Here is a 22,906-nt window from a genome sequence, read left to right on the forward strand (position 1 = left end):
CTTTGTCTTAGTTTATTTTTATTTTTCTCAATACCATATCACAAACTTATGGGGATTCAGCAGCGATCATTCAGTTTCGATCAGAATCCATTTTTATTGCACTTCGACATCATTTCTGGAACTTTATTGTTTAGTCTTTTAATCCCTCATTAATTAGTCTTTTTAGTTTTTTTTTTTTGTTTAGTCTTTTAATGGGAAAGATTTTGCTTATATCTCGAAATGATTGCTGTGTCTTCTTTGAGTTCCGGTTCATTTTCTTTCTTAGTTTCACTTGGCAGGATTTCCTTTCAATGGTGATAGTTCAATTTCGGGCTTAAAATGTTTTCTTCATTATATTTTGACTGCTCTGTGTTTCCAGAACCCGTTTTTTGTTCCTTTATTTATTCGTTCGGGCGATAAGTAAAATACCTTTTGCACATGTTTTTTGAGGCGTTAATCCATAGTAAAAGCTTTTTATTCAAGCACTTGTGTTAGGTCTTATCTTAAGTAAGAAAAATCTATAAACAAACATGGTGTGTTGCTGAATAAAGTTATATGCTTTCAGAATTCAATGTATAAAACAAAACTAGATGTTTTTTTAGTCTACGGCATTTCTGCCATAAGCTTTGCCACTATCCCGACTAGTATGGATTAAGCATATGTGTACAAATGCTACCAGGAAATAAGGTCCATGATCATGGTTGTAACGGTAGCGGCAACCTAGTCAATACCAAAGACGTGTAAAAATGTTTCTTGTAGATGAATGTTTTATAGCTTAAAACGTTGGAGAATTTGTGTTGATTGGTGAAAAACGTATAAATCAGATTATTGAAATATGATTTACTTTTTTTTTAATTCTGATTCCCTTATACATTTAGTAAAATTTAGAAAAAATAGAATGCAAGTAGAACTATTTCAGGAAAATAAAGAAATTTTTTTCCTGATCATTTCTTCTTCCTTTTTTCAGTGTTTGCACGAGAAAACGTTTCTTGAAAAAGGAAAAGGCTATGGATATGGTGGTCATGATTTTCACGATGTACAGTATGTTCAACCAGTGAAGCTTGTAGCAGCAGGACATCCGGTTGCGGCTGTACCTTTGAAAAAAGGTTTCAAGCATAAAGGTTATGGTTTACCTTCAAAGGGGTATGGATTTCCAAAAAAAGGTTATGGAGCACCCACCAAAGGCTATGGTGTGCCAAATTCTGGTTATGGACCTCCTTCTGGCAGCTATGGCCCTCCTATCATCAGCGATAACTATGGCCCACCAATACCTCCTCCACCACCAGTGAATCAGCTTCCTCCTCTTAACCTTCCTCCTCTCCCCCCACCAATCGTAGCTCCAGTAAGACCTGAACCAGTTCAGCATATTCATTATCATATTCATGATGATAAAAGACCAAGTCTTGGTGGTTTTGCTCCTCCCATTGCACCGGCCTATAGTAATTTGAAAGAGCTTACGGCGTCTAAAGTGGCAGATCCACAACTTCCAGCTGTAAATCCAGTGTACCAGCCTTCAGCCCCTCCTTCTTTTAATCCTCCCCCAGTGCAACCAACCTATAATACTCCTGTGCAACCGTCTTACAGTCCGCAATCATCGTTTAATCCACCACCCGTTCAATATTCTCAAACAGTGCGACAAGATGATTGCGTATGTGTACCTTTTGGACAGTGCCCCGCTAGTGACATTGCAAGTAGAGGCGGAAATGGAGATTACCCTCTTGATCCAAGGTCTACAAAAACTAATATAACAGCTTTAGACGCAGAAGGACGTGACAACAGTGTCAATGAAACACCTATTGACACGATCACTAGCACACGAAGAAAGCGACGGCCATCTCTACGGCAAAAACGTTTAAAGCAGGTTGAAATCAATAAAGCTAACAACGCAGATTCTGAATCTGGTGATAACCAGGCCCGCGTGCCTTCATTAGTCTCAGCTGACACTTCTTTACCCAATGAAACAGCTTCAGACATATCTACCAGTTTAACTGAGGAAAAGAAAGTGGTAAGAAAAAAATCTTTTTATTCAGTCTATATATATATATATATATATATATATATATATATATATATATATATATATATATATATATATATATATATATATATATATATATATATATATATATATATATATATATATATATATATATATATATATATATATATATATATATATATATATATATATATATAATATATATATATAAAAATGTGTGTATGTGTTTGTGTAGTCTGTGTGTAGGTAAAGAAGCTCAACCTAAGGAAGAAAGAAAGAAAGTCTTCTCAGGTGTTACAGTGCTCTCTTTCTAGCCCTGTCGTTTGATGAGTTAGAATTTATAATTTGTTTATGAAAGAATCAACGCATTATGAACGAATTGTCTTCTAATTTGTTATTAGAAGACAAATATGCAACTTATTCTGATATTAAATAATATGTATCTTTTTTTCTGAATACATGCAAAGTGGGATACTATATAAACAATTTAATAAAAAATTATATTAGATAATTTTCTATTTTTAAGCCAGTTAAAATCCTGATTTTGGAGGATGATAAATTAAATTGTTGAAGGTGGGAAAAGGAAGACCTCCCCAAATTGTAAGAACTATTCAATTCTACTCTGCTATATGTGAGGTTCTTTTTTTATGTTCATAACCTTGAATTTAATGAGTTTCTACTCATACATAAATTTTGGCATAGTGAATGTTCCGCTTTGGCATGAGAATATAACACAGCTAATCAGGAAGGAAGACATTTAGTTTTCAAAACTCATTTCCTGTATAATTTTGTTTTCTTATTGTTTGCAGTATGTGTTTTGAATACATTTACTTATTATTACCAATATCCCTTAGGCTTACCAATATTTTTAGGCTGAGATGCAATGCAAGTTGTTTAGTTTTTTTTTGTAGCTGACTGTCATGTCTTATCAAATTAAATAAAAAAAACAAGTTTCTTTAACTGAAAGTAAGAAGCGACATTAAAACTTAAAACGAACAGAAATTATTCCATATACGAAAGGGGCTGTCCCCTCCTCAATGCCCTGCTCTTTACGCTAGTGGGTTTTATTATTTTAAAAAGTAGAGTTGTAAGAAATAGTCAAACTTTAGCGTAAAGAGCGGGGCATTGAGGAGGGGACAGTCCCTTTCATATATGGAATAATTTCTGTTCGTTTAAGTTTTAATGTCGCTCTTTAATTTCGGTAAAAAATCTTTTTTTTTTTTAATTTAATTTCTGAACGTTTAGCAAGACTAAATTTGATGAAACTTATATATTTAAAATCAGCGTAAAAATCTGTTTCATTTGATGTATATATTGGTATCAAAATTTAGTTTTTAGAGTTTTGGTTACTATTGAGCCGGCTCACTCCTTACTAAAGTTCGTTACTACGAACTGTTTGATTAAAAACAATTCGTTACGAACAAGGGACAAGTATGTGTGTGTGTTTGGGTGTGTGTTTTTGTGAGTGTGTGTTTATAACAAGCAGACTATCTTTGTTAAAAGATTGCGAAGGAATATACTCTTTACCGATTTCAAAGTGCAGAAATTTCATTACTTACGCGATTTGTTTTATTGCTGATTTGAAATTTTATATTTGGGGAGCAATTTGTATTAAACTTCTTCAACCTTTTCCAATTGCTTGACTCTTTAGATGAATTGTGTTGTACCAAAAAACTCACTCCTTCTTCTGCAGAGCTCTCTGTCACGCGGAAGATTTTGTAGAATCTAGAGCTACCCCTGAACCGCTCTCTTAGGAAATATACTGATAGAATGTACTACATTTTTCAGTAGCCGTTTTAATTAAGAAACTAAGGCACATAAAGTATAGATAGATGGCATGAAAGTGTTGAAAGTAAAGAAAGGAAATAGGAAATCGCAGAAAGTGTGCATATTTATGTTGAACTTCCAATTCTCTGCTATTCGTGAGAATTTATTTCTGTCAACAATTTTACAATTTTTAATTTCGATATTTCAAAATTTTGTAACATATAGCCCATCTATTTTCCAGCGAATACGTCGGGATGGTCCAGGTGGTCATCACGGACATCATGGTCATCACGGACACCATGACAACCATGACCAAACAAGACAGTTTGGAGGCTTTAACACACAATCTTCTGGGGGTTTTGCTTCGCCACAGCAAAGTTTTGGTACGCCACAGCAAAGTTTTGGTACGCCACAGCAAAGTTTTGCCTCAGTGCAACAAAATTTCCCTTCATCACAAAGTTTCAGTTCATCACAACAAAGTTTTGCATCACCCCAACCTAGTTTTAATCCACCAGTGGGAGGGTTTGGCTCGTCTGGTGGACAATGCGGTCCATCTCAAGTTTGCTGCAGAAGATCAGCCCCTACTTCTTACAGACCTTCAGGACAAACTTGTGGAAAGAGGAATCCATCAGGAATCACCGGAAGAATTAAGACCCAAGCTTATACCAACTCAGAAACAGAATTTGGTAAGTCTGGGGGCTTTTTTTGTCTTTTTCTGCTGTTGTTATTTTTTATCCATGGGAATAACAACCAGAAGTATTTAGTCAATTTGTATTATCAAAGAATTGCTGGATTTTTGTATGTCTACAGAGCCTTAACTTAGAAGCACCTGATGGTAGATTTAAATGTGATATGAAGCTCGTGAATAGTTCTCATTCAGTGATATAAAACCATGAAAATTTGGGGAGAAGAAGGGAGTTTACTTCTGAGGGATGGTTGGCAAAGGGGTTTATTTTGTAAAGTAAAGTAAGATTTACCTTACTTTTAAGGGTTTTCAAAATCTGACAAATTTGTCGCCTTTCAATTTTTTCAATAATGTTTAAAAAATAGACATTTTCAATAAAATACTCCTAAAACGGTATTTTTCAAAACAAAGGGAGAAAAAGTGTAAGGGAGTCACGTAGTCCCTATCCCTCCCATCCCATTGACGGCGCTGTTATTATTCTAATTTACGTTGAAAATTAATTTAGTCAGAAAAAAAGGCTTTTTAAATGCCACAATAATATGAATATTACTTTCAAAACGTTGTATTTAAAATGAGAAACAGAACGACTGGTTAGTCTTTATGACAGGTTTAAATAATAATAATAAAATGAAGACTTTAATTGATTTTCCATTATGCATTAATTTACTTTTATAGAGTTAGATCAGTTATCACTTACACTTAGTTATAGCTCTAACCTTTGTCTCATTTTTCTCTGCATTGAAATGTGGGGGGGGGGGGAGTTCGAGTGGTGAAAATACAATTGGAATAAAAATAAACCAAAGAGCTGTGGCCTTTGGCGAAAAATTAGTCGTTTGAAAATCCATGGATATCTATTAAGTCGAATAAGTGAAAATAATCGAGCTAATAAACCCTCTGCACTTTAATTCGGTCAATCGATCAATTTAATAGTGATGACAAGATTGATTTTGTAGTTGGTTGGATACAAACCAGAAATACCCACCTAGAAATCACTAAAGATAGTTCAGAACCAATCGGTCACTAAAATCTCGTGCTATTTTGAGGTAAAAAAAAATTAGTCGAGGAAACTCAAGATAATTGAACGAAATCTTTGCTTTTAATTATTACCAAATAGAGGACCTAATCTATTCCTTGAGAGCAAGTTTTAGGATTGAGTTAGCATGTTATATTTTAAAAATTACACTTTTACTTTCAATTTTTGTTCCTGGTTACAATCACGCTAGATTTACTTTTAGCTCTATCAAACAGTTCGTAGAAACGAAGTTTAAGTAAGGAACGACTTAGACCAATAGTAACCGAAACTCTAAAATAGGGATTTTGATAGCAATTAATGCATTAAAAAAGTGACTTTATACTGGTTTCAAATATATAAAATTCATTTTGTTTAATATATCCATTAAAAGTTACAAGCTGGAGAAAATTAGCCTGATTTTCATACAGGGAGGAAGCACCCCATTAAAATTCAGCGATCTTAGTAATCACATCGTTAGACTCACCATGAACGAGTGCACTGTGAAGATGAAAGAGCATCTGTTAAATACTTTCCCGAGGAGTTGTCTACTGATTCTTTTGGATACCTGTCTGACTGATCGTATTTCAAACACTATGCTATACAAAAAATGTGGTTCTACGCCGTTTTTTAGGGCTATAATGTGAGAAAGGTAATGGGAGAAAGGTTAAGATAGGTGGGACATAATTTGTAGATGAAGGATGACCGATTGCCTAAGACCGTCCTTTTTGGCAGAACATCTAGAGGAAAACAGAAAGCAGGTCGTCCCCGAAGTGGGTAGGAGAAGATCGCAAAGAAGTTCTTAATTGTAGTTGGAACATCTTGGGAAGGTGTAAAGAGGGAGAATTTGGATAGAATGAGACGGAGGAGGGGCAGGTATAGCTTTGTTTTAGCTCAAGCAGCTTGAATCTGCAGTGAATTGTTAGTGGCAGTAGTATGCTCACCATATCAGGAAACCCTAAAGTAGAGCTTTCAAGATCCTATGTACAAAATACAGAATTTTGCAATTTTTTTTCTAGATGAAAGATAAAGCGTGCACGTTTATTTGATTTTTTTCCCCAAGAAGTGATGTATCGAGCCAATGATCTTAGAAGATCGCGAGAGGGTTTATTTGGATGGAAATTAGAAGTTCTAGTTCCCTTTTTAAGTGACGAAAAATATTATGCCACGGGAAAGTGGCACTTAGCTTCGACTTTGCCCGAAAAGGACTAAGTTTCTATCGATTGAAAATTCTGTGATAGCCAATCCATTTAAAAGTATCACAAAACCATATATTAAATTTCCCAGTCACAAAAGAAAAAATGCCGTGTGGTAGCGCATTCGTCCTGAAAAGTCTCGTAGTTCATACAAGATAAAAGGTTGATATGGACATCTATCTTAATGCTTGATTAAACTAAGTTAATGCTCTACGTTTTATACGAAACTGTGTTTGGTGATGTATAATTGCGCATCAGCTATTATGAAGGATGGGTGGGCGCACAGATACCTGAAACCCCCCCCCCAAAAAAAAAATTCATTGGAAAAATTTCAGTGGCTAAACTGTATATCTTTCAATGATCTTTCAGATAAATATGGGAAGAGGTACAGGGGGGGGGGGGCTAGGATTTAATATATATTCTTTCTTTACTTAGACTAAGCTTGAATAACAGTGCTGTGGGGTAATACCCCTGCCCTCTCGTATTGCAGAAAAATGACATTTATTGACATTTTTGAAAAATTTTTGACATTTATTTTGAGGCTTCCTTTAATTAAACTTATGTGCTTCATATTTCATAAAATAATACTTAAGAATGTGTAGGTGCACATCGACTATTATGAAGAAGGGGCGGAAACATAACATTTGACTGCCTACCGACAAAGAGGGGAAAAGTGACCCAGGACATCATGAACCTCATCAGGATATTTTGGAGGGGAGGGGGGCAAAAGCTACGAGGAGTTTGGATTTTGGAGATTTTAAAGTGTAATAATTCTCTTTTCATAATTATATAAAGCGTTTCAACGTATTTAACATATGTATATGGTGTACTGTATTTAAACATCAGAGAACCATCCATTAAAAAATATCCGTTGACCTCAAATGCTGTAGTAAAAATATTATAAAAACTTCTTCACCAAAACTACTGGTTATCAAAATTTCGACTAAATATTCAAATGTTGTCAACAATTTTAATTACTATTTGACATTTTAATTCTAGCAGAAAAACTTGGGGGGTTATGGAGCTTGTATCCAGCATTACATTAAAACTAATTTTTTTTTCAAATGAAAGTAAGCAGAAATATCAAAGTTTAAAATGAATAGAAAATTTTTTCTTGCATGACTGTGGATAACTTCTCCTCAACCCCTCGTTCTTTGCGTTAAAGTTTGACTTTTCCCCACAATTCTTTAAGAACGAATGCTGAAACATAAGAGCAACTGAATTGGAATAAGAAGCTTCTTTAAAGCTGTAGATTTTTTAGCGTAAAGAGCAAAGGGCTGAGGAGGGGTTACCCCCTTCATATATGGAACAATTTAAAGTCGAACTAAGTTTGAATGTTACTGCTTACTTTGAGTGAAAAAAATTGTTTTTCTGTATTTAATTTTTACTTGAGCGACTCTGGTATGCCAGACTTCTTCACGGAAGGAGAGGACAATTTCATATAGGGAATTTCATATAATGAAATTTTAAAGGTCACATAAGCCAGCCAACTCCCTATCTCTGTTTACGTCCCTAACCGTGATAATTATGATGCATTTAGTGACTATTGAAACTTGACTGAATAAATATATCCTATTTTTCTTTTAGGTGAATATCCGTGGCAAGTTGCAATTTTGAAAAAAGAAGGGTATGACAATGTCTATGTTTGTGGTGGTGCTCTTATTTCACCTAGCCATGTTCTAACTGCCGCCCATTGCTTGAAAGGGTAAGATAGCTTCATACGTTTCGTTCTAATCTACCTAGGGTAATAAAATAGTAGATGACAATTATTAGTTAAAAAATCAAGCCGAGGATTGTGGTAAAATATTGAACAAGCTACTGTGGATCTTGAGTAACTAATATGTTTTAAACCAGGGTTTATGTATTTTATCTTTGTGCATGCTTATGCACATCCCACATCAATAGGATTGATGTACCATATCATTGAGTTAGGTACGCTGGGAGTCATTCTCGGACTTTTGGCTGTCTCTAACATGATGACATTACATACAACTTGGAAATGCCGACGTGAATGTTGTCAATTATATGATGGTCTTCAAAATTGGTAATCCAGTTAAGTTCAGTTGATAATTCGAAGCCATTTATTAATTTTAACACCCGTACCTGCTGAAAAATACTACCTACTACTAAACCACTGCATACTCATTTCATTTGCGATACACAGTCAAACATATATCTCTGTCAAATCATAAAGCTCAAAAGCAAATTGTTGATCGTGGTATTTATCAACAACAAGTCCAGTTGATAATTTGGAGCAGTTGTAATACTTTTGCTTTGATTTTGGCTCTGCCCAAATGGAAATGAGATGGCAACTCTGCCTTCAGAGCTTGTGTCTGGTAGTCTCTGGAAGAGCTTCAGACGTCACCATTATTTTTGTTTGGGACAGGTGTTCTGTATCTGTATCTAAGTTGCAACTGAAGAAATCTTGTATGAGCTAGAGACCCTTACATCAAGTTAATTACCTAAATGCGAAGACTAGGGGAATGTAGTCACATAATCTATGATACTGTACACTTCGTTTGAAGACAAAATTGTGCACCACACAATTTTAATGTGCAGTGTTTGAGTTTGCAGGCCTACCACGGATAATTCTGATTCATTAAACAGTTGAATAATGCAAAAATATCTATTACACAAAAAACAAATATATAAACTAAATTTTAATAGAGAAATCTATAATAATGTAAAAGAAAATAAAAAAAAACCTATTACACAAAAAAATTTATATTAGATTTTAATCCAAAAATATATAATAATGGTGAATAACAAAAAAAACTATAATGTCAAATATGACATTACGTCCCTATATGATTCATCTTGTGTATAAAGATGCAGTTTTTTTTTTACAAATATTTAATCTTATTTTTATTATTGCATTTTGTTTTTTACAAAAAGTACGTCAATTTTCCTTTCAAATAATCTCTTAAACAGCTCCTTATGATGCTCCAGTGCCCCACTAGCAGTGAATAAAAAGACAACAGGAAAAGGAAGAGGGACACGTCGGTGCTACCCTTGCAAAATGGTGATTTTCTTGTTGTTATAGGAGGGGGGTGGGGTGATAATTTTCTGTATAGGATTTTGGACAATGAGGATTTTAATGTTCCATTCTTCATTTCCATTCAACATCATTTTCAAAGGCTTTAAGGTATTTTGTTGGATTTTGTCTTGAGAAACACGGTAATGGCTATGGGAGAGCATTGGAGCAGATGGGAATGTAAAACTCTCTTAGATCTAAGTGGTTCCAAAACGAGGGAACCGTAGAAGACGGGAAGAACTTATTTGGTGTTTTCTAGAAGAATTGTCCATGGATTGCCTAGGGCCAAACGAAAAACAGGTCGTCTCAGAATGGGGTGAGAAGAGGTCGTGAGAAACGATTTAAAGGCAATTGAAACTTCTTTGGAGGATACAAAGAGGGAGCTAGGACAAGAGTGGGATGGAGAGGGGACGTATGCAGCTGTGTCAGCCTCAGGCGGTTTCATTTTGCAGTAATTTTTATACGTTGCAGCTATAATTGGCAGTTTTTTGCTGAGTTCATCTTTAATAACAAAAACTGAAACAACAACAATCCATGGCAGCACAAAGCCACTCAAGGCTGACAAACTATAAATCTATGTTCATTTCTTAGTAAGCTCAAGGGTTTACCACTCCTTGGGAGTTCTGAATATGATGTAAGTTTTTTTTCTAGACATGGTGCAGGTGATCTGAGAGTTCGTCTTGGCGAATGGGATGTAAATCGTGACACTGAATTTTACCCCCATATTGAAAAAGATGTTGTGAGCCTTATTACTCATCCTGAATTCTACTCTGGCAATCTTTATAATGATTTGGCAATACTGCGTTTTGAAGGATCTGTTGATACCACGTACAAGTAGGTTTTTTTTAAATCTATCTGTTCAGTCTCGTATCTTATCTGTGACACACAACCAGGAATAGAGAAAATTACTAACAAAAAATTAAAGAATGATTCCTTCCTGAACAAATGTTGAAAAATGATTTTAAAACAAATTCAGTGAAAAGTAGAGTATTGTACGTAACAATGCAACATTTTGATGGTTTGTTTCCACAACCGCTCTGAAAAAAGTAATTTTTTTAGGGGTTGGACTGTATGGAACTATATTTGGGTGGATTTGCGAGACAGATACATCCCACTTACAGATTCTCGGGGTCGATATTTCTGCTTTTTGTATTTCTATTTCTAAGCAAAAGATCATCTAATTTCTAAAGTGAAATCTTTGTCGTACTTAAAAACTATATGCGTGTTATAAATTTACGGTGGTAATAATCTATATAGGGTGTTATAAAAAAGCATTAAAATATGTACACATTTATCAGCTTTTGATTTGCTATCAGTGACAGTGAAAAATTTCTATCGACATTATATAATACCCTCTAATGCAGGGTCACATGGGCTGTGGTTATAAAAAAAAAAAAAAAAAACCTCAGCCTCCCTTATAGATTTGCTTATCTTTTCTGATTCATCTTCCCTTTTCAAGCCGGTCCAATATGTTCCAGTAACCTCTCTTTGTGGTGTATCTCCACACGGACGTACATCCCCACAACTCTAATGAACAGTTGGCAGTTACACTTTGAGGTTTCCACGATCGATTCTTTCCATCTAGCCCATATTCCGAAATGGCCATCCCTGAAAATCTTCCATATCCTGGAAATTGAACGATAGGTGCTCTAGATCCTTGCTATCCCCAGAAATCACAAAAAACTATAGACTACTCCTTTCGTCACCAAATATTTCTTTCTTTTTCAAAGAAACATGAAAATAATCTTGTTTAGGATTATAATCATAAACAGATATATTTTCAGGGTTCTTGGAGAAAGAAGCAGAAAATAGATAATTAATTACTTCTTTAGATAATAAAGAAGAGAACATGATAAATATCATATTTGTTGGACAAAAGAGACGAAAAACAATCGTGAATTTAGTTTTGTATCTATACCCCAAAAGTATTCAATTCAATTCAATTTATTCAAATAAAACTAGAATATAACACCAGTTTGGATGAGAAATGAAAATTTTCTTTCTCCGGCCGCCCAGTCTGTGTTCACGATGAAAAATCTTTCTGCTTATTCACTTGTAAAATACAAAGATGGTATTTTTTCTTATATCCTTGTTAAAATCAGTTTCTCTCAGACAAATTGTTTATGAATAACGAAGGAGAGTTTTGCTTCTAATCAGACGTACCAAATGGAATTTATATAAGATATTGTTTTATTGTTTTCTCTTTATACAATATACAGGCTTGTGTTAGAATTCACGATGATTCATAACTTAGTGTGGATTCTATTTATTTTTATCTACTTTTAATCAGTTTGGGTTCTATTTATTATTATTTTTTTCTTTCTCTATTCCATCAATGAGAAAATATCCTTAGGAATATCAGCACCGAAGGATAAAATGAGTAGGATTTTCCAACGAAGTGTTCTTCAAGCCTCCATCCTTTTAGGGTTCCAGGAGACCTTTGGCAAATACAAAAGTAAAAATAAATGACACTTTGAGGTTTCAGAATTAAGATATTTTTTTCTAGTGCCAACTCCTCATCTGTAAGAAAAAAACAATTCCCCCGTCTCCCATCATGATGAATTTAGTTGTTTATACAATAATTTTCAGGGCATTATTATTATTATTTTAAATGATTATACATATTAACTTGAATAATAAATATTTTCATTTTTCAGTCCCCACATCGCCAGTGCTTGCCTCCCTCCGAATCACCAGGAATTCACGGGGCAAAGGTGTTGGACCACTGGCTGGGGCAAGGATGCGTTTGGTCAAGGTGGTCGATACTCAAATATACTCAAAGAAGTAGATTTACCGATCTTAAGCAACCATGAATGCGAGACTAAGCTTCGAAGAACCCGTCTTGGCTATGAATTTAATTTGGATCCTGGGTTTATGTGTGCTGGAGGTGAAGAGGGTAAGGATGCTTGCAAAGGAGACGGGGGATCTCCACTAGTGTGTGATGTTAGTGGAACTTGGTATCTTGCAGGAATTGTTAGCTGGGGTGTTGGATGTGGACAGCACGATGTTCCAGGTGTCTATATGAAAATTAGCAAGTACAATGACTGGATCCAAAGCAATCTGAATTACTAATTTATTAAATCCTTCATGAAATTCGATACTGCCCGAAACTAGTAAGCATGTTGAAGTGCTGTATATTTTTCCAATTTTGTTCTATTTATGATATAATCTTTAATTAATTAAAACTATTTTTATACTGTATATCTATGTCTAAAATGCTTAGCAAATTGAACTTATGTGTCCTACAATCTTTTCTATCCGCTACTGAAAGATTTCACATTAAAGATCAAAGATCTTGAGTGCCAATTTTTTTTTTTTACTTTAATTAGTCTGCAAACTTACTTGCACGAGCCACGTTGACCGTTTGTAGCCTCTGGCATGTTGGCAGTAAGGGGATATGTTTATTTGGTGTTTTACTTCTGTTAGTAATTCTAGTCAAGTTGACTTCTGTGAGGAAAAAACCTTTTTCAGCTCTCCTGTGCCTATGTCGTCATGATCTGTCAGATGTTTGGGCACGACTCTTCTACGGATCATCATGATCTGAGAAGCTGCAGTTGCGGCTTATGACACATTTGCCCATGACCTCGAAAATCACCAACTGTATCTTTACTTTATACAGCTAGGTACTGTTTGATGTCCCTGCTTCATCTTCCGTGGGGCAAGTATTTTGTATGTTAGTGCTAGCTTTGCAACAGGAGCTTAAGTAAAACCTAACTGGTTCGTCTTAAGGAGCACAGGAAAGGCAATTAGAGACCATGGAATCAAATGGGGAGGAAGAACGCTCCTGGACTTAGATTATGCTGATGATTTAAGTATATTAGATGAAAGTGTGAGCAAAATGAATGAATTTTTAGAGGTTTTACGAGTTCAGGGTGATAAAATAGGCTTGAAAATTAATGTTAAGAAGACTAAGTCACTAAGGCTAGGAATAAGTGAAGATGAACAGGTGACATTAGGTAACGAAAAGATTGATCAGGTTGGGAGGTGTTCAGTTACCTTGGTAGTATTATTAGTAAAGATGGTGGGAGCAGTGAAGATGTTAAAAGTAGAATAGCTAAAGCTCAGGGTGTTTTTTCACAGTTAAAAAAGTTTGGAAGAATAGAAAGATAAGTCTACAAACCAAGATTAGAATATTGGAAGCTACAGTGATGACAGTGGTCAAATATGGCTCTGAAGCATGGGCACTCCGAAAAGCAGATGAAAATTTACTAGATGTTTTCCAGGGAAATTGACTACGGATTGTTCTGGGTACCCGGCTGACTGACCGTATTTCAGACAGTAGGTTGTACGAAAAGTGCGGTTCAATCCCGGTTTCTGGGGCTATAATGAAAGAAAGGTTGAGATGGCTAGGCCACTTTCTACGGATGAAGGATGACAGATTACCGAAGATTGTCCTTTTTGGCCAACCGTCTGGGGCTACACGGAAAGCAAGTCGTCCTTGTCTGGGTTGGGAGGATGTCATAAATAAAGATTTAAAGGAAATGGGAACTTCCTGGGAGGGTGTAAAGAGGGAGGCTTTAAATAGATTAGGTTGGAGGAGGAGCGTGCGTAGCTGTGTTGGCCTCAGGCGGCTTGGTGCTGCAGTGAGTTAGTAGTAGTAGTAATGCTGAAGTATTCATTTGTCATATATGGTTTCTATATCAACCAATTATAATTAATGACAATCAAAGGTGGAGTATTCTTGCGTAATTATAACTCATAGGAGGTCACGGAATAGAAAAATAATAGGCTGCTATCATTAAACAGATGATCGTACCAAAAGTAGTGGAGGTCAAGCAAAAAGAAAGACATTCTGAGAGGAGGGGTGTGCATATTATTCTATAAAATGGGTCCCAGTCTGCTTTGTGCTGCTTTCAGAATAAAGGTTGGAATTCACTTTTTTCAGACAAAAACCAAATACAACACTATCAGAACCAGAAGAACTGTAGCGTAGTGATAAAACCATGCCCAGGAACAACTGGTACATAGTTTCACTCCCGCCTGTTGTAAGAAAAGAATAAATTTGTAGCTAATCTCTTGTTTCTATAACACTAACTTTTTAAAGCAAGTAAATTCATTTCTTCATTAATTACTATAGGAAAATTTTTAGCAATTAGGACGCTTCGATACGTTGCCATTAAAAGATCAGATTTAAATAAATTGTTCTCTTTCTGGCTGTTTCAACCACCTTCGCCAGCATTTTGACAAATTTATTTTATTGGGTCACGAAAAAGGCAAAATACCACTTCAAATCGCTATATATATATATATATTTTCTTACAAAACCTTTAGAAGAAACTGAAGGGTTATTATTATATAACTTGTTTTATTCCTTTATATAGTTTACTTTTTTGCATATTTGTCTCATAGCAAAATTTTATGTTCATTCCAAATGCATAAAAAATTTCAAGTTTAAATTTATCTATTAAAAGCTTCCAGACAGAAAACTTACCACATTTATTTAAGAGGCAAAACACCCCAAAAATGGCGATTGACTTCGCTTATATTTGAACCATCAATTTCAGCATATTAGAACACTGTATTGTAAAGGCCCAGTAAAAAATGATATTATGTGAGCTATCAAACAGTTCGTGGTAACGAACTGTAGTAAGGAGCGACCCGGCTCAATAGTAAACAAAACTCAAAAAACGGAATTTTGATGCTAAAAGATACATTAAAAGAATCGAATTTTCATGCTGATTCTAAATATATAAGTTTCATTAAATTTAGTCTTTGTCATCAAAAGTTACGAGCTTGAGAAAATTTGCCTTATTTTGGAAAATAGGGGGAAAAACCCCTGAAAGTCGTAGAATCTGAACGAAAATCACACCATCGCATTCGGCGTATCAGAGAACCCTATAGGGTAAATTTCAAGCTCCTACCTACAAAAATGTTGAATTTCGTATTTTTTGCCAGAAGACAAATCATTTGTTCCTTTTTTTTTTCTTTTCCCCAGCAAGGGGAAAAGCTTCCCCTTTTCTTTTCATCACATCGACCAAGTGGTCCTAGAATGTCGCAATATTTCTGATATCAAGTCTATGCTACCTTTTTTTAAAGCCATTCTTGAGGCTTCTTACCCCCCTTCCCTTGCCTATAAAATGTCCCCTGTCATTCTTCTTTTGGAATAATCTTAACCAATTTTCAACACAACGGCTTGAAAGCAAAAGACTTTCAAAACAATTAAGTGCAGTCAAAAAACTCCTGATTGGATCAGACATATCACATGACAGGATTAACACAGTGCACGTAGAGTTGAACTTCTGGTGATTAGTGTTCAGTCAAATCTGGCACGTTTGAAAAAATACATGACGATTCTGAAACATGTGGGAATTATAAAAAAAAATAATAAATATTTTTTTTCCCTTATTTGGCTGGTAGACACCCAACGAAGTCCAAAAAATAATCTAAACCAATTTTCAATACATCGGCTTGAAAGAAAAAGACTATCAAAACAATTAAGTGCAGTCAAAAACTTCTGATTGGATCAGACAGATCATATGACAGGATTAATACAGTGCACGTAGAGTTGAACTTCTGGCGATTAGTGTTCAGTCAAATCTGGCATGCTTGAAAAAATACAGGGTTATTCTGAAACATGTCGGAATGGTGGAAAAAATATTGAAAATTGAAAAATAAACTTTGGATTGGCTTTAAAACAGATAAAAGGTAATAAAGTAGTTAATTATCTGATTTTATAAGTAAAAACCTTAGCAACAAAAAAAAACTCAAATGTAAAAGTAAGGAGCCAAGTGAGTCAGTTGCAGACTTTTTTAATAAGAGAAATCAAAGCTCAATAAAAAGGAGCAGCAAGAGGGTCGTAAACGTGAATAAAGTAGATAGTCTTTGTACATAAATCATCACTGGAAGACCCAATCCAAGAAGGCATATCTATTATACAAAATTGAGTAATTATTTTTCTGTTTTCGTGCCATCTAGGAAGCCGGAGGAGGAATTTGCAATATCTGAAATAAGCCGCAAGTAGAGTATGGCGATTTTTCTTACGAAACAGATGAGACATGCCTGAGAAAAGCAAAAGCACAGGGGCGCAATAAGCATTATAAATTATGCACAAACCGTTGCGGTTTTAACGGCTTTTGTTTGGGGATATTTTTCCGTAAGCGACGTCGTAGGTTTTTCACGGCTTGATTCACTAGGGATGAAAAGGTAGTGGAAAGTGTTGGACCGAAACACAGACCATAATAACCAAGCCAACTAACTAAAGAAGAACATGACAGAATTGCAGTCCCAGCAACGAATGGAGCGACCACATAAGGGCTATTAAAACAAATAAACTCGCATTTAGACGCATTAACTGACAGTTCAATCTTAGATAGTTCATTGGTTAAAATAGTAAAATTGGAAAGCAATCCACAGCGAGTCCGGGCAACAAGAAGAACGTCGTCTGCATATGCAATAGAAGACAAACCAATATTACCGTAAGAAACAGAACTTTTAAGAGGACGCAGGGACGATGCAAGCACACATCTAAATATACTAGAAGACAATACGGCAGAAGTTGCAACCTATCCATTTCTAGCAGCAGTTTTCACACCATGAAGTGGCAAAAACCATGAGACTAAGTCGAAAATCTTCTGAGAAAAAAAAGAATCAAACAAGAGCTAAGAGCTCATATGGCACTTGTGACGAAGTCGGAAGAGCCAAGAGCTCATACGGCATGAGCTCTAGCAAAATTATAAGAATCAATAGATTAATTTAAAAGAAAAATCGGGGGCTTAATGACGGTCGGCATTTAAAATAAGAGCTCCGAGACACAGGGTCCTTTTAAATATCAAAATTCATTAAGATTCGATCACCCACTCGCAAGTTAAAAATACCTCATTTTTCTTATTTTTCCTCCTCCCTTACCCCCAGATGGTTGAATCGGGGAAATCAACCTAATCAAGTCAATTTGTGCAGGTCCCTGATACGCCTATCAATTTCCATTGTCCTAGCACGTCCAGAAGTACCGGACTCGCCAAAGCACTGGATCCCCCTAACTACCCCAAAGATAGTAGATCCAGTCCGGTTTCGTCAATCACGTATTTACGACATTTGCTTATTCTACCCACCAAGTTTCATCCCGATCTCTCCACTCTAAGCGTTTTCCAAGATTTCCGGTGTCCCCCTCCAACTCTCCCCCGATGTCACCAGAACTGGCCGGGGTTGAACATAAGAGATCCGAGACATAATTCCTTCTTAATATCAAATTCAAAAATACCTCACGAACGGCCACCCGCTTAAGTTAAAAATACCTCAATTTTTGTAATTTTTCCGAATTAACACCCCTTCCAACTCCCCCAAAGAGAGCAAATTCATTTCTGTTATGTCAATCACGTACCTAGGACTTGTGCTTATCCTTCCCACCAAGTTTCATCCTGATCACTCCACTTTAAGCGTTTTCCAAGATTTCCGGTCCCCCCCCCAAAATCCCCCCAATGACACTGGATCCGGTCGGGATTTCAAACATGAGATCTGAGTTACGAGGTCCTTCTAAATATTAAATTTCATCCGATGAAATTCAAGATCCGATCACTCCTTCGTCAGTTAGAAATACCTCATTTTTTCAAATTTTTCAGGATTAACCCTTCCCCCAACTCCTCAAAAGAGAGTGAATTCGTTCTGTTTATGTCAATCACGTATCTAGGACTTTTGCTTATTTTTCCCACTAAGTTTCATCCCGATCCCTCCACTCTAAGCATTTTCCAAGATTTTAGGTTTCCCCCTCCAATGTCACCTGTTCCGGTCGGAATTTAAAATAGGAGCTCTAAGACATGATATCCTTCTAAACATCAAACTTAATTAAGACCCGATCTAATTTTTCCAAATTAACCGTCCTCCCACTCACGTGTGCCATACAAAGTAATTTTTCTCTGGGGATGGAATATTTGGTTGAAGGTTGGCTTCAGTATGACTCATTTTGGAAAAGGGTTATTTTTAGGATTTGGGCAAGCCATGGGTGGAAGTAGTTATAGACCCTACTAAACTGAAGGAAAACTCGACTTTCTTAAAACTTGAAACCACCTACCCCTCGCCCTAATTTATATAGGACTTGTGATATCAGAGCTCAATATGAGCCCTGATTCTAGTCATCTTTGGTCTAGCTTTCATTTGGATCCGTTGCTCCATTCGCAAGTTATACTAAATTAAACCAAAAGCTTGACTTTTTCAGCACTTAAAACCCACTCCCCCTCGTTCTATTTGAGCTAGGGTTTTCATCTCAAAACTTGATGCCTGCCACGGTCTTAGGCACCTTTGGTTCAATCTTCACTGAGATCCATCGATCTCTCGCAAGTTACACTGAATTAAATGAAACACTCAATTTTTTTTAGCACTTAAAGCCCCCTCCCCCTAATTAAGCTAGGGTCTTCATCTCCAAACATTATGTGTCTTATGGTTTTGGCATCTTTGGCTTGACTTTCATTGAGATCCATTACTTCATTCGCAAGTTAAACTGAGTCAAACAAAAAACTCAATTTTTTAGCACTTAAAGCCCCCTCCCCTCGCCCTAATTAAGCTTGGGTCTCCATCCCAGAACTCAAGGCATATATATTCTTAGGCATCTTATTCAATTTTCATCGAAATTCATCTCTCCATTTGCAAGTTACAGTGAATTAAATGAATAACTCGAATTTTTTTTAACACCTAAAGCCCCATCGCCCTAATTAAGCTCAATTTTAATCCAAATAGTTCAATTTTAATACAAATCTCATTGGCGGTTCTCCCGCTATGCTCGATTGCACAGACGGGCGGACAGACAGACAGATCTCAAAAACCTATCTTGATGGATATTTTCCACCATCCAAATAGGTGATGTTGCCTGGATGATATGCTATTGTTTTCTTTTTTTGGATCCAGTGAGCCAACATGGCTACCTAAGTCCGTCCGTCTGTTTAATCACGTAAAGGGGGAGAACCGCTGGTTGGATTTGGATGAAAATTTGATGGCCAGATTTGGTGCCAAGGATCATGAGACACATCAAGTCGAAAGATAAAGACCCTAGCTCAAATAAAACAGGGGGGAGAGGGCTTTACGTGCTAAAAACAGTTTTTCGTTTAATTCAGAGTAACTTGTGACTGGAGTGATGGATCTGAATGAAAATTGAACCAAAGAGGCCTAAGACCATGACACATATCAAGTTTTGAGATAAAGATCCTAGCTCAAAATTAACAAGGGGGAGTGGGTTTTAATTCCTGAAAAATTTAAGTTTTCTGTTTAATTTAGTATAACTTGCAAATGGAGTAACGGATCCGAATGAAAACTATGATCAGGGCTCATATCAAGTTCTGGTATCGCAAACCCTATCTCAAATAGGGCGAAGGGGGAGAGGGTTTCAAGTCTTAAGAAAGTTGAGTTTTCCTTTAATTTAGTAGGGCTTATAACTTATGAATGGAGTGACAAATCTGAAGTCAGATTCGTCTGAATACCTGAATTTGCTGGAACAAATTTGACAAAATATCACTGCATTGGATCCAGCTAGAATTCCCTTGACTTGTTTATTGCAGACAACATTTAGATGGGCAAAGATTCATAGCTTCAGTAGTTTTACCAATAATATGGTCCTGAAGATGGTGAAATGGTAGAAATCTGGTTCAGTTGACGAGATGACAAGAAATATAAGATGTCAGAAATATAAGCCCAAATAGACTACAGTATGCAACATTTAGCACAAAAACAGGGATTTTAGCTCACTGTCGACCAGTGTAATATGAAATAATTTCAATTTTCTTTGTTATATAACTTTAAAACAAAAATTAAACCAAGTGTTAATCATGCTATAATTTTTTCGTCAAAAACAAACACCTTATTTCATATCCAAAAACAGGGCATGGAACTATATCTGAGTTTACTCTAAATCTAAAAGGTGATGTTTTCTTGTACATTACCAAAACACGCACACACAAAAGCTATATCTGAGTTTGCTCTAAATCTAAAGGTGATGTTTTCTTGTACATTGCCAAAGCACACACACACAAAATTTTCGTGTCAAAGGTAAAGTATTTGAAAAACAAGTACATTAAAAGTATCTTAAGTAATAAGTATTTCGTAATCTTACTTAAGTATCAAGTAATAAGTACACCCTAGAGTTTTTACTTATGTACAAGTAAAAGTAATGGAAAATTTTACTTAAGTAGTACTTCAAGTAAAAGTACTTCAAGTAAGTGACAGCACTGATATATACTAGCTGTTGGGGTGGCGCTTCGCGCCACCCCAACACCTAGACTTGTGAATATACAACATTCTTCGTTGTCCCATTGTCTGTGCATATAGATAGATTGTCGGGTTTACCGACTCTTGAACATGCAACATATAATGGTCCATGGGAAAACAATCCGTATTCAGATCTATACCTCATGATTCTAATGATTGCCCTTGAGCTTTGTTGATGGTGATTGCTAATCGACCATTCCCTGTGTCGCCGTCGTCATTTATATATCCCCCTGTGCCCCTGGCGTCCCCGTTGTAGTTGTGTCCCTGTGTCCAGGTCGTCATTTATATTCCCTGTGTCCCGGTCGTCATTTGTGTCCCGGTGTCCCAGTCTGTGATTTTTCTTTGAGTGTCCTGGGCGTCATTTTTATTCCTTGTGTCCCGGTGTCCCGGTCATCATTTGTGTCCCGGTGTCCCGGTCTGTATATACATTCGTTTTTGAATTGGTCTTTTTTTTAGTTTTTAGTTTTTTACCTTTTTTTTAGTTTTTTTAGTGATACCTCATTATTCTAATGATTGCCCTTGAGTTTTGTTGATGATGATTGCTAATCGAACATTCCCTGTGTCCCCTTCGTCATTTATATATCCCCCTGTGCTCCCCGGCGTCCCCGTTGTAGTTGTGTCCCTGTGTCCCGGTCGTCATTTATATTCCCTGTGTCCCGGTCGTCATTTGTATTCCGGTGTCCCGGTCTGTATATGCATTCGTTTTTGAAATGGTATATGTTGAAATAAATTTTTGTATTTTTCCCCTTTTTTTCTTTTTAGTTTTTTTTTGGTTTTTACTTTTTTTTAGTTTTTTTAGTTTTTTTTTTTTTTCTTTTTAGTTTTTTTTATTTTTATTTTGTTTTTTTGTTTTTCTCCTTTATTTTTCATTTTTTTTTCCTTTTTTTCTTTTTTTTTAGTATTTTTAGTTTTTTAGCTTTTTTAGTTTTTATATTAGTTTTTAGTTTTTTTTTCTTTTTAGTTTTTTTGTAGTTTTTTCCTTTTTTTTTAGGTATTTTAGTTTTTTTTACTTATGTCCTGGTCGTCATTTATACTCCCTGTGTCCCGGTTGTCATTTGTGTCCCGGTGCTTGCCGGTGTCCCGGTCGTCATTTGTGTCCCGATGTCCCGGTCTGTAATTTCGTCAGTCGACAAACATGACGTCAGTCAACACACCAACATGACGTCACCCGACAGACCCACACACACACAGACAACTTGTATATATATATATATATATATATATATATATATATATATATATATATATATATATATATATATATATATATATATATATATATATATATAAATATATATATATATATATATTCGCGCCACCCCAACACCTAGTTGGTGGTGTAACGACTTACACCTAGCGTAAGTCGTTACGCGCCATATTAGTTACGCGCCATTGTAGTTGTGTCCCTGTGTCCCACCTCTGAATATAGATATATATATATATATATATATATATATATATATATATATATATATATATATATATATATATATATATATATATATATATATATATATATATAAATATATATATATATATATATGTTTTTAACTACGTAAAACTTGCGAATATACAACATTCTTCGCTGTCCCATTGTCTGTGCATATAAATAGATTGTCAGGTTTACCGACTCTTGAACATGCAACATATAACTGTCCATGGGAAAACAATCCGTATTCAGATCTATACCTCATGATTCTAATGATTGCCCTTGAGCTTTGTTGATGGTGATTGCTAATCGACCATGTAGATTAGCAATGTCAATGTCATAGCATACACCATGTCGCCGTCGTCATTTATATATCCCCCTGTGCCCCCCGGTGTCCCCGTTGTAGCTGTGTCCCTGTGTCCCGGTCGTAATTTATATTCCCTGTGTCCCGGTCGTCATTTGTATCCCGGTGTCCCAGTCTGTAATTTCTCTTTGAGTGTCCCGGTCGTCATTTATATTCCTTGTGTCCCGGTTTTTGAATTGGTCTTTTTTTTAGTTTTTAGTTTTTTACCTTTTTTTTAGTTTTTTTTAGTTATACCTCATGATTCTAACGATTGCCCT

The 22,906-nt window shown here is 35.7% G+C and overlaps 1 protein-coding gene across 2 annotated transcripts in view; it reads left to right on the forward strand.

Annotated features, from left to right (window-relative positions):
* LOC136039957 (uncharacterized) overlaps positions 1-12,870 on the forward strand; it is a 36,011-nt gene extending 23,141 nt beyond the window's left edge. For both annotated transcript variants that reach the window (XM_065723969.1, XM_065723971.1), the window contains 5 exons: positions 947-1,984; positions 3,987-4,431; positions 8,223-8,340; positions 10,321-10,503; positions 12,327-12,870. In XM_065723969.1, the coding sequence (XP_065580041.1) occupies positions 947-1,984; positions 3,987-4,431; positions 8,223-8,340; positions 10,321-10,503; positions 12,327-12,741 (2,199 nt within the window). In that variant the 3' untranslated portion in view covers positions 12,742-12,870. The remainder of the gene's footprint in view (positions 1-946; positions 1,985-3,986; positions 4,432-8,222; positions 8,341-10,320; positions 10,504-12,326) is intronic.
* The last annotated feature ends 10,036 nt before the right edge of the window (positions 12,871-22,906 follow it).

Source organism: Artemia franciscana, chromosome 20, assembly GCF_032884065.1.
Source record: "Artemia franciscana chromosome 20, ASM3288406v1, whole genome shotgun sequence".
Classification (NCBI taxonomy): Eukaryota; Metazoa; Arthropoda; class Branchiopoda; order Anostraca; family Artemiidae; genus Artemia; species Artemia franciscana.